At 42.2% G+C, this 13,644-nt stretch overlaps 1 protein-coding gene across 1 annotated transcript in view; it reads left to right on the top strand.

The window, feature by feature from the left end:
* The window catches only part of prkg2l (protein kinase cGMP-dependent 2, like), a 93,490-nt gene that overhangs the window by 71,978 nt on the left and 7,868 nt on the right, over positions 1-13,644 (top strand). Inside the window, exon 18 of the mRNA XM_084375825.1 lies at positions 2,495-2,561. Coding sequence (XP_084231951.1) covers positions 2,495-2,561 — 67 coding nt within the window. The remainder of the gene's footprint in view (positions 1-2,494; positions 2,562-13,644) is intronic.

A 13,644-nucleotide genomic window follows, 5' to 3' on the forward strand; every position in this document is an offset into this window, starting at 1 on the left:
AATGATACAAGCTACCAGGAGTGAACACTCAAAACTTGATTTTAACCTCCTCATTGATGTCTTAAAGAACACTGGCAAGTATGTTTTTATCTCTGGCCGATCGCATCCCTCGGCCGCGGAGTGGGTCATTTTTTCAGACTCCTTAGCCTCCACACTTTCCAGTCCACCAGCAGGCTCCACAACATAGGATTTATAGACAAGTTTAACTTGTTTTGGGAACATTGCTCTCTTTTTTGCAGTGATGGGATTCATCCCGACAAATGGAGTAGCCAAATGCTGTGTGCTAATTTGCAACATGCGCTGCAGACACACACACGTGACTAAGTGTTAACGTCTCACACACAGGTGCACAAGTACACATCCCGATCACACCCCTCTTCCTCTATTGCACAACCCCATCTGTTTTGAGTCCTGGCTAAAGAAAAGTACTAGGGTTACAGAGGTTGCTATTACTAATTATAACTTATATAGAATTGTAGGTAGGTGGATTGGCTGTCTATATTAAATCTAGATTCTCAGTTGCTGTTTTAAAGTATAGAGTATTTCAATTACAAAATTCTTTGATTTTATAGCTTTGAAAGTTGAAATTGGTCAAAATAATACTAAAATAGTTGTCGCTGTTTATAGACAGCCTTCATCTGCAACTGAAGCATTAAATAAGTTGTCTGAGCTGCTGTCTTAATCTTGAATGGTTATCATCTGCATCAAATGGATTCAAAGATATTTGTAAAAGTCATTTCATGTGAAAATTTGAAGGAATCTGAACCTTACTTACCCTGTATTTTTATTGTAAATGAGGATCCATCCTCACGTATTACCACGTACCACGTACATATTGATTAACACATTTGCTGATATATGAAGTCACTGAAGATATTTATTCTTCAACAGTGATGTTGTTATCCTGAGTGGCAGCATCAACATTTCCGTGCTCTCTGTGGCCCCCTGCTGCATCTCGTCCCCTCCCTGGTTGCTGCCTGATGACAGTGCATTTAATAATGTTATAAGAAGTTGTAGTTAATGGCATAGTAACCCAATATTTTCTAAAAAAGCTTAGAACTTAATGCAATGTATTTCTCCAGAACCAGACAATTTAAGGCCAGCCCTGTGAGCATTAGGACGGAGGCAGCTATATAACAGATCACAGGCACAATCTTTCAGGGGGAAAGTCTCAGCTCTGGGTAGTACATAATATTTGAAAATTGCAGAAGTGTTACTTGGCTGTTCCTTTTTTTTTTTAAACATTTTTCTTACAGTTATATATCTCTACAGCTCCATGGTTGGGAGGGTTACTTTAAAAATGTTTAACAATAAAGTTACTAATTACCAATTAAGATCTGTAGTCAGTAACGTAATCCAAATTTCACAATATTAAAACAAACAAACATATGCAGACAATAATAATGATAATAAATAATAATAATAATAATAATAATAATAATAATACTGACAATAGAAAATAATACTAATAAGATGACTTTTATTTAATCTTACAGAATACACCCTTGTGCTTTCAGTTTCACTCAAGACCTGAGGGATGTTGTGTGAGACATGTGAATGTATCTGTAACCAAATACATCTTTTTTTCTGTAAGGCCTGGTCTGCTCTGATTGGTCAGCTCTCACAGGCACCACCCACTGCTTTTCCTCATCAGTTCTTCTGGTGTTTTTGCAACCATGCCCTGCTGGGGGCATTGCTGAGGGCAGTTCTCATAGTTATTTTTGAATAAACATAAGGTCAGGATTTCTGATCACAATTCTTTCTTGTATTTTATAGATAAGAGAAAAAATTGTGTCTAATTTTAGACACATTTTTTAGATTAGGACTGCTAGAACATTCTTAAATGTTGTGTAACCACTCTGGCTGGAGGAAAGTTGAAACAAAGAAAAAGACACCTGCTTCTGTCCTATTTCAGCTCTTTTTGGTGACTAGTAATGATCATTAAAGGTGGGGTGAGGGATCCTGGAGAAAGTCAGTGATTGTCAAGTCTCATTCAAAGGTTGTCAAATACTGATGACATGGGAATGAGACTCAACAATTAACTGTTTTTCTCCTGAGTTGCTCACCCCAAATTTAATATGAAAGAATATCAAGACCATCCTACAAATACTCAAGATTATCACCTGAAAATGATACTGTTTGTTTCTCAGTTTCATTGGTTGAATTTACCTCTGCCTAATAAAGAAAAATTAGATCTGTACAGTAGAAGCACTTGAATGTGTCCTACCGTGCTGTGAGAATGCCACACCACCACAGTTTCAGAGTTTTATCCACCATAAATTGATTGATTGATTGATTGATTGATTGACATGTACTGTGCAGTACAGTATATATCACTTAAAAATGTAAGCTGATTGATTGAGTAATCATTAACAGTTGCTAAAACTTGAAGGGGCACTATGTGGTTCGTATTTGGTTATGTTTTTTAAAAGCATGATGGAAGTTGTAGTTTTGAGTCCAACTCTGAGATTTTTTTGGTTAATCTGGTCTGTAGGTGGTTCCAAGGCTTCAACTGGGAGGGTTTGAGGCGTCGCAAGTTGCAGTCTCCACTGAGGAGAGAGGTGAGATTTTACCTTTGTTCCAGTTTGATAGAATTTACAAGTTTATTGAATGTGATCAACTGCTGTATTTCCTCTGTAAAGAATACTGGCACGCTGATTAGGAAATAATTTGTTACAAAACAGAATGGAAAATGTAAGAATACTGCACAAAGGTCTGAGCATATTGAATGGAAGGTATAATACTGATTGGACCACAAAGTCCACAAAGTGTCCCACACAATTCTTACACAAAAATCATTAGGTTGTGGTCAAAGAAATAACATGAAATAAACCCCCTTTAAAGTGTCAGAGTCCAGTCTTTTTTAGCGTTGGTGAGAGCTGGTAATTGGTGGATCAATCGTTGGGGCCCAATCCAGGTGTGTGTGTTTCTTTTTATCTGTCTTACTGCACCATGAAGTAGCAAGGATGTCCATCTTTGGATGAAACAGTCTTTATGATCCCTCTCAAGATCCTCTAGGTTGGCTCGCCATCCAGTTAACCTTAATATCCGTTCTTTGATGGGTGTTCCCCTCACTGGATGTTCTTCTGGATGCTGGATTAGTCCAGAAATCCGCCGCTTACCAAAACCTGACCTAGGGATAGGTCACACATCAATATATAGTTACACCCACACATAAGTATAAATTCAAGCTATACATCACATCTAGCACTTAGCATGAAACATCACCAAGCATTAGTATAACCTCTGATTCAATTCACATTTTCATTGGCTCTGTTGTACAACAAAATTATAATTTCTCAAACTCAATTACCTTGCAAAGTTAATCGAAATAGCCATCTCTGGGCAGTATTAACACTATTCACAACAAAAATTACCTTGTTTTAAGGTTAATTCACTGTTAATCTTTCTCACATATAAGGCAGATGATGACATTTTATTGTATTGACTATACTGTGAACCACTAAGCTCTGTGTGGGAGAGCTAAACGCTACAGCAAGAGAGTAAATTTAACAAACTAGAATAAACATTTAGCAAAACTTGCATTAAACTCATCCTCAGTAACTTGCAAACACCCTGTGACCTTATCATAGTCACATTTAACTTTCAAAGTGTCACATTATGCATTTTACATTACATCTGTTAGCATCTAGCTTAGTGGCTACCGAACTTTCCATTCTTTTACTTCTCAAAACTTCTATCAACACCTGTCAGGACAGCAGAGTTGAATTTAAACAAACATGTATAATCTCAGCCTGCATAGAGTCTGGGCAAAGTAGGCAAATCTCCAAAGCACGGGCAGCAAGATGACTGACAGCAAACAAATGATCTCAGATCAGCCAGCAAGGAATGCTGGGAGTCTCACCTGGTTGGTTACATCTAGATACTGCAGGCCATGCAATTGGCTCATCCCAGTGTCAATCAAAACAACTGGCGTAAATACAATATCAATACAGTTTTGTAGTTTCAATTATTCATTGTTATCTCTTTCTAGCCTGGGCTTCATATGGTTAGGGAAAAATTCATGGTTTTGATTAAATATTCAAGGCATTGTGTTGCTCTAGTAGCACTAGTATTAAAGAAAAAAGTAATTTTTAGTCCAATGCATTTCATCTTGTGGCCATTATTTGGGTCATTAATAAACACATTACATACACATTACATTATGACACATTAAATAGATACATTGATTGAAAATGTTTCCTTTTATTGAGGGAAGTATGTCCAACTCCACCACTGTAGGTGGCGATATGCACCATTTCAGATAGTTGCTAGTTGGCCGTCATCTGGTTGACCTTACGCCACATACCAAACAAGTTAAGAAGTGGCAAATGGGCTGCACAGCGAACAGTGAAAACATGTACTTATCATAGGTTCCTGATAAGATTTAACCTTTTATGGCACTTACAATTATGGCAGGAAAACTAAACAAAAAACATGTTAGCCACCATAATTACCACACATTAAGGTAGACTTGGGCGACCCTTACATGGTACATGGTATGTAGATGTGCTGGGTGCAAGAGTCTTGTGTATGAGACACTCTAGTGGGCCCTTAGAGGTTTGCGACCCAGGGCTAACACAGCAGGTGTCACACCAGCGGTCTCATGTACTGTTCTGTTGATAGTAAATCCTCCTCATCCTGATGATGGTTTCCTACAAAGGAGGCGATGATGATTTTCAGGGTCCTGTTAACCCTTTTTGTCGGATTGGTCTGGGGACGGTATGCTGTAGTGAACTTTTGGGCCACACCACAGGATTCACACAGGCTGGACATCAGTTGGCTTGTGAATTGAGGGCCTTCATCTGTCACCAGGTAGGTGGGTACCCCCCAGTGTGTGAAGATGTAATTTTTCAGGGTTTTGACACACCCTTGGCGTCTTGGCGTCCTTCAGAGCGAAAAGCTCCACCCATTTACTGTAGTAATCAACCCCCATCAGAACTGAATTCCGAGCCTTACTGAGTGGGAAAGGCCCCATGTCCACTCCTATCATATTGCCAGGTGCTTTGACATCCGTTGTCTGGAGATGACCAGCTGGCTTGACATTAGAGCCTTTATACTGCTGACAGGTATGGCAAGCATGACTCCAGACATCTTTGTGGACTGTTGGCCACCATGCTACCTCCAAGATTTGCAGGAGTGTCTTCATCCTCCCTAAATGTCCTCCAAATGGACTGCTGTGGAATTATGACAGAAACTCTAGCACTAGCACAGTTGGCACAACCACCAGCACCGGTGGTGACTGCAATAAGTGCTTTAAATGTTCAAATGCAGCTTGACACTGAGCAGACCATTCCCATAACACCCCTGTTTTTTTTGAGGTTGTTGAATGGAGCCACAATATCCCCTAACCTAGGAAGGAACTTGTGATAACAACCCACCAACCTCTAGAACCTCTGGAGACTTTTTAACTCTGTGGGAGCTGGGTAAGCCAATATGCCATCAACCTTTGTGGGGTCCACTTCCACTCCCTTCCCTAAAACTACATGGCAGAGAAAGATCAATCAATCAATCAATCAATCAGACTTTATTCATAGAGCGCTTTTCATACATCGTAATATGCTATGAATGCTTTACAGAATTAAAGCATATTTATTTAAAATAAATAAATGAATAGTAAGTGAATAGATAAATATAATAAAGCTAGGTTTAAACATGATAAAAAATAATAAATAAATAGAATTCAGCTAAAAGCCAGCCTAAAAAGGAAGGTCTTAAGGTTGCTCTTAAAAGTATCAACATCCTCCAGTGCCCTCAGGTCCTCTGGGAGGCTGTTCCACAAATGTGGACCGTGGTACTGAAAGGCCGCCTCACCATGAGTTTTTGTTCGCACTTTTGGAATAGTTAAAAGGCGGGAGGAGGGTTATTAAGATAAAAGCAAATCTGATAAGTAAATTGAGCCAATGCCATTAACAGCTTTAAAAACTAATAAAAGGATCTTAAAATCAATCCTGAAGCAGACAGGTAGCCAGTGCAGAGACTTTAAAATTGGTGTGATGTGCGCTCTCTTTCTGGTATTAGTCAACACCCATGCTGAAGAGTTTTAGAGTAGTTGTAACTGAGCTATGTTCTTTTTTGGGAGACCAGAAAGTAGAGCGTTGCAATAATCAATGTGGCAGGTGATTGCATTAGTGTCTCTGTACTGGCTTTGGAAAGGAACGGTCGCACTCTGGCAATGTTTTTTAGATGATAAAAAGCTGTCTTAGTTATGTTTCTGATGTGTGGGTTAAAACTGAGGTCTGAATCTAAAATAACTTTTTTACTGGTAAGTCGGGTTTAATGCCAGGGTGTTCAATTTTATATTAATCCCTTTGTCTTTGAGCTTCAGAACCAATAATTAAGACCTTGGTTTTGTCCTGGTTGAGCTGAAGAAATTTTTTTGCCATACTTGACTTCATATCTAAAATACAGTTAAATCACGGTCATCAGGAGACATGGCGATATACATCTGTGTGTCATCAGCATAACTGTGTAAGTTAATGCCGTGCTTCCTGATGACGCTCCCAAGTGGCAACATGTATAGATGTGTGATATTTTTTTTGTGTGAAAATTGAGCCTTGGGGGACACCAAGGTTAATTTTGTAGCTCTTCGATGAGTATCCCTCCATACTCACGAAAAAATTACTGTCAGTGAGATAAAATTTAAACCAGTTAAAAACAGTACCAGAGATTCCAACCTGGTTGTGGAGGCTGTCTAAAAGAATTGAGTGGTCTACTGTATCAAAGGCTGAACTTAAATCAAGTAGTACTAAAGTAGATGGTTTCGTCCTGTCCAAATTCAACCTGAGATCGTTTACAATTTTTACTAGTGCAGTCTCAGTACTATGGTTTGTCCTAAAACCTCATTGGTACATTTCATAGATTTTGTTGGTGATCATAAAATCATTAAACTGATTAAAAACAAGTTTCTCTAAAATTTTGCTTAAAAATGGTAGATTGGATACTGGTCTGTAATGATAAAGTATGGAGGGATCTAAATTGTTTCTCTTCATAAGGGGAAATCATCTATAAAAGAGCTATAAAATGTTTTAATAAAGGAAGTGGGAATGGGATCTAAAATGCAGGTTGTTGGTTTTATTTGGGAAGATACTTTGCCAAGCATCTCAGCATCAACCGGGACAAACTTCTCTAGTGTTTCCTCATGTAAAAACAAAGGTTCTGTAGTGATAAAATTGAGATTTTGATCTTTGGATAAAAGTGATCTAATATCATCTATGGTAGGTATCTAAGATGAGTTGAGTCTGTAGGAGATGGCATTTTTTTTACATTCAGTGTTAGATGGGCCTGGTGCAGTTTTTGGAACACGGCCTCCAGATCTTGCAGATGTTGCTCTTAAGTTCTGGACAAGATAATGATTGTCATCAACATAGACGAAGCAGATTCTGCCCTTCAGATCCCCCAAGACACATTCCATCAACCACTGGAAAGTGGCACCAGCATTCTTCAAGCCAAATGGCATGACCTTGAACTGGAACAAGCCTAAGTACGTAATCATGGCAGTCTTCTGGATGCTATCCTCATCCATCGCCATCTGCCAGTACCCACTCTGGAGATCCAGAGAGCTGAAATACTGGGCTCCTTGCATGGACTGCAGGATTTCATGCACTAGTGCAGGGCTGGCCCTGGGTACAGGCAGTATAGGCAAATGCTAAGGGCGCCGTCATCCACAGGGGGCGCCGCAAACGGGGGGAGAAGAAAAAAATAATAATAATACTATTTTTTACCAGTGCTATTACTAATATTATTTCGAAATATTATATAAGCCCACAGCAACATAACTTCATAGCAAAGCCTATTAAATAATGGAGAGGCCTTTCTTCTGGGTTCCTGGCTGGCTCGTTGCACTGTACCTGCCCTCTGTGAGGGAGGGGGGCGGGGTCGAGAGGCGAGTTGCCTGAATCTGACCGGATCGTGACCCAAGAGAGACGTTTATTGATACTGTAGCGGAACCACAATGTCCAAAAGACTGAAACCATCCGGCGCCCAGGGAAGGAAAAGAAGAAAGAAGAGGAAGAAACGTGGAAAAGAAAGAGGTACAGTAACTTCAATGTGACGAAGTGAAAGAAACTAAAGAAATAGTTTAATGATCGTAGTTACCGTTGTTGGAGCAGAGTGTTAACTTGCTAGCTTACTTCGGATGATAGTAGCATTGTTTAATAATCAGTAAATAGATAGCTAGAGTCGATGTAAGTTAATGTTCCTCCACCTTAAATTCATCAGGGACATTTGGAAAGTTAACGTCAGGCCTGTTCAGGTGTTATTTTAACCTGTTGGCTGTGTTTTCCTGCGTGTATGTCAGTTAAAATGCTATTAGTTTTCCATCCCCTTTATAAGTAATAGGGCAGTTGTAAGCCTTTGGTTTATTGTGTCACAGTTTATGTTTGTTAAAGTTTACATCAGTGTTAAAGTGCAGTTAAAGTGTATTACTGTTAATACTCCATACCTTAGCTTTCCCATATCATTCATAGGCTACATAGGCCTATATATATATATATATATATATAGATTTCACTGCACTTTACTGCTTTTTGCAGTCTGGTTAGACTGAATTGCATTGCAATGACGATAAAGTTGTATGAATCTTCTGTATTTTCATTATTAGTCTATATTAGTCTTATGTATAGCACACACCAAGCATCTGTTTTTTATTAAAATGTAACATCCAGTGGTCACATATACTTCTCTTCTCTCTTCAGATGCACTTTTAAAATATTTCACCACCACCGCCAGTGACACAGCATCAGGTGCTCCTGTCCTCTACCTCAGCACACCAGAGTGACACAGCATCAGGACTAAAGGCTGCACCAATAGACCCTGCTGACTGGCCATCTCTTCTAACTGACAAAGTAAGAAGAGAGTTAGTTCACAGAGGACCATTTCAAATAAAAAACAGTTACAGTTAGTAGATGGGAGAAAGTGTCCACATGACTGTTTTTTTTACCTTGTCAGTGGGAAAAAAATCAAAAGAAGCTGGCTGATGTACTCAAAAAAGAATGATAGCTTGCACTGCTTCTGCTGCAAAAGGTTTCCTCCCAAAGAATACACTGTTTTTATTTTGTATGTAAATATAATATTCTTTAATATGTTTGTGCAATACCTTATTTATATTGTATTTTTAATTTATCACTTGTTTCTTTCTTCAGTTTTTATTTGGTGTGATATTTTTGACTTAAAAGAAATAAAATTTTGAATACATACATGTAGTTTCTGTGCGAGTGTATGAAAATTGATTGTGAAATTGACTGCGATGCAACGGGGCGCCAGCCAAAATCTTGCCTAAGGGCACCAAATTGGTGCACTAGTGGCATTGGATAAGCGTTGTGATGTGTTTTAGCATTAACTCTCCTGTAGTCTACACAGAAATGGGGAGTCCCATCTTACCTCGCTTTTCTCTTGATGGTGCCACGTGAGTGGCAGCCTGTTACAGCAGCTCTTGCTCACCTTTGAGCTTTTTCTTCTGTTTGTATTACTTTTCGTACTTTTTAACTGTTTTAGTTTACTTCTTTTTGGAGCTCTCTCTCCGGGCAGTATGGAGACCAGAGTCGTTTTTATTGCTCTGGTCATATTACTGCTTTTTTTGCTGTTTTCCGCCGTGTCCGGGGAGCCTGTACGCGGCCCTATTGTTTACAGTAGGGATCAGCTGTTGGCCCTCAGTAGTGCCGTGGTGCCGCCGCACGAGTGGCCTGATGTCCCGTGCGAGCTGAAGAGGAGGAGACGCGGGTGCCGTGCCGGAGCTGCTCGCCGTAGCAGGAGAAGACGCTACAGACCCGTTCTCCCGTCTGTCATCATGGGGAATGTGAGATCTTTCCCCAACAAGATGGACGAGCTAACGGCGCTGACCCGGCATCAGAGGGACTACCGTGAGTGCAGCATCATGGTGCTCACTGAGACGTGGCTAACGGCGCTGACCCCGGACACGGACGCTAACCTGGACGGTTTTCAAATGCGGCGGGCAGACAGGACGGCAGAGAGCGGTAAGAGGAAAGGAGGAGGGCTGGCTGTGTTTCTTAATGACAGATGGTGTAACTCTGGGCACATCACTGTTAAAGAACAGGTCTGCAGTAAGGACATTGAACTTTTAGCAGTTAGCATGAGGCCGTACTACCTCCCGAGGGAGTTAAGACAGGTGATCGTGTTCACTGTGTATATCCCCTCTGCTAACGCTGATGCAGCTTGTGACCGTCTACACTCAGTCACAAGCTCACTGCAGACACAGCACCCACAGGCCCTCTTCCTCATCTCTGGGGACTTCAGTCATGCCTCTCTGTCCTCAACCCTGCCCACATTCACACAGTATGTCACCTGCCACACCAGAGACAATAAAACACTGTACTTATTTTATGCCAACAGCAAGGAGGCATACAACTCATCCCCCCTCCCTCCCCTGAGAAGATCTGACCACAACCTGGTGCATCTCCTGCCTGTTGACAAGTCCCTTGTCAACAGGCAACCAGTGGATACCCGCACAGTTAAGGCATGGTCTGAGGAGTCTGAAGAGGCTCTGAGGGACTGCTTTGAGTCAACTGTGTGGAAAGAACTGTGTGTTTCTCATGGGGAGGACATTGACAGTTTAACAGGCTGCATGACGGACTACATTAACTTTTGTGTTGATAACACTGTACCCACCAGGACTGTACGGTGTTTTTCAAACAGCAAACCCTGGATTAATCCTGGCATAAAGGCTCTCCTTAAGGAGAAAAAGAGGGCTTTTAGGTCAGAAAACAAGGAGGAGCTAAAGGCTGTGCAGAAGGAGCTGAGGAAGAAGATCAGAGAGGGGAAGAACAGCTACAGGAGGAAATGTCAGGGGAGTCTGAAAAAGCCTTAAAACAATCTCAGGGCTGAGGAAACCAGACTCCCAGGCGGCGGGGGATCAGACGTGGGTGAACGACCTGAACCTATTCTTCAATAGGTTTGACCAGACACCCACCCCTCCCCCGGCCCAGTCATCTCTGCTGCCCCCCACCACCTCTTCCATCCCCCCTGTTTCCTGCCCCATTCTCACCTCTACCTCCCTTTCCACTGCTTTCATGTTGCAGACTCCCCCCGCTGACATCACCCACCTCCCCTACACAACACTCAGCCCCCCTGCTCCAATCTGTCCCTCTCCACTATCCAAGTGAGGAACGGACTGAGGAAGATGAAGGTGAAGGCTTCATCATCTCTGACAGAATCAGGCCACGGGTCCTGATGGGATCAGCTCCAGGCTCCTCAAGTCCTGTGCAGACCAGCTGTGCAGGATTGTGGAGTACATCTTCAACATCAGCCTGAAGCTGGGAAAAGTGCCACTGCTGTGGAAAACCTCCTGCGTGGTACCAGTACCAAAGATCCATCACCAAAGGACTTAAACAGCTACAGACCAGTTGCTCTCACTTCACACCTGATGAAGAACCTGAAGCGGCTGGTCCTTGTCCATCTCTGCCCTCAGGTGGGTCCTTTTATGGACCCACTCCAGTTTGCCTACCAGCCTGGCATTGGAGTGGACGACGCCATCATCTTCCTCCTGGACAGATCACTGTCCCACCTGGAGAAGCCTGGAAGCACTGTGAGGATCATGTTCTTTGATTTCTCCAGTGCTTTCAACACCATACAGCCTGCACTTTTGGGGGACAAGCTGGGGCTCACGGGGGTGGACCAACACCTCACGTCCTGGATCCTCGACTACCTCACCAACCGGCCACAGTATGTGAGGACTCGGAACTTTGTGTCGGACACGGCTGTCTGCAGTACGGGGGCCCCACAGGGAACAGTCCTGGCCCCTTTCCTGTTCACCCTGTACACTGCAGACTTCTCCCACCAAACACTCCACAGCCATCTACAAAAGTTCCCTGACGACTCTGCTATCGTCAGCCTCATCAGGGACGGGGACAGCAGAGCCTACAAAGAACTTATTAAGGACTTCGTAGACTGGTGCCAGCAGAACCACCTCCAGCTCAACGCCGGGAAGACCAAAGAGCTGGTGGTGGATTTCCGCAGGCGCAAACAACCCTGCACACAGGTGAACATCCTGGGAATGGACATTGAGATGGTGACGTCTTACAAGTACCTGGGAGTTCACTTCAACAATAAACTGGACTGGACTGATCACACTGCAGCAACATATAAGAAAGGTCAGAGCAGACTCCATCTGCTGAGGAAGCTCAGGTCCTTTGGAGTGCAGGGGGCACTCCTGACCACTTTCTATGACTCTGTGGTGGCATCAGCCATTTTCTATGGTGTAGTCTGCTGGAGCAGCAGCATCTCGGCAGCAGGCAGGAGGAGACTTGACAAACTTATCAAGAAGGCCAGCTCCATCCTGGGATGCCCTCTTGACCCAGTGCAGGTGGTGGGAGAGAGCAGGATGATGGACAAGCTGTCCCAACCCCTGCAGGTCATTATCACCGCACTGGTCAGCTCCTTCAGCGACAGACTGATACACCCCACGTGTGTGAAGGAATGGTATCGCAGGTCCTTCCTTCCTGCTGCTGTTAGACTGTACAACGAGCACTGCTCCCAGTAGACTTCACATGTGCACTATACCATAAAAACTCTACACATATCCCATATACATTTTGGTTTGCACTAACTGGAAATTTTTTAAATACCCATATGTATTACTGTTTGTAAATAAAAATACCACACTGTTTATAATTACACTGTTCATACTGTAAATATTACTACAGTGTTCATATTGTAAATATTATGTATATACGAGTCAATTCTATTTCTTATCTTCTTATTATATTGTTTATTCTTTACTTTTTATTATTGTTTATTGTAATTACTGTCCTTTGGCTGCTGCGACAAAGAAGTTTCCCCATTTGCGGAACAAATAAAGGAATTCTGATTCTGATTCTGATTCTGAAGACCACTGGGGAGGCCCAGGCAGAAGAGGAAGGCTCTATGACCCAATTGTTGAGCATTTTCTTAAGTTTTTCATCTATAACCATTTGCTTCTGCGGAGACACCCTGTAAGCCTCCTTCGCACAGGAAGCTCATCTGTAGTCAGAATCTTGTGCTTGACGACTTTGGTTCCACCAGTGGACTCTGTCCAAACTGTAGGCCATTTCTGCAGCAGTGGCTCGACAACATCTGGTTGAGTGTCCATGAGTGGAACTGCTGGTGTAGCGGCACGAGGAGCGTGCTTTGGGCAGCACTTGATTAAGAATGAATTTCACGGCAAACAACGCCACCCTGGGGGTTTCACCCAGGTACCCCTTTGTTTAAAGGACTATTTCTCAACCAAAGAAGGCACTACTCACTTACAAGTGAGGAGGAGACAGCATTTCTTGTTACAAAAATATTAATGGTTAAATTTCAAAATCATTAAAGCTCCATCATTAAGAAGTCACTCACTGGGGCAAAAAGGGGAGCCAATCAGGGCTGAGACTTACTGGACAGATGGGTCCAAAACAAAGGGTATCCCAGGAACACCACACGTGAAATGAAAGTGAAACAAAATCAACCCAAAAATAAGTGCTAACACAAGAGGGACACCGCCACCGGGACACCAATCCGCCACCCTAGGCTCAGCACCTGAATGGGGGGAGTCAGAGGACAGCAGGTGAGAAACAAAAGAAATTAGATGCAACTAATCACAAAACACACATAAGAAATCAAGAAATTAAACATACGAAATATCTAATAATTAACAAAATAGCAAATCAA

This window comes from Pagrus pagrus (genome assembly GCF_965226575.1).
Source record: "Pagrus pagrus genome assembly, chromosome: 15".
Lineage (NCBI taxonomy): Eukaryota > Metazoa > Chordata > Actinopteri > Spariformes > Sparidae > Pagrus > Pagrus pagrus.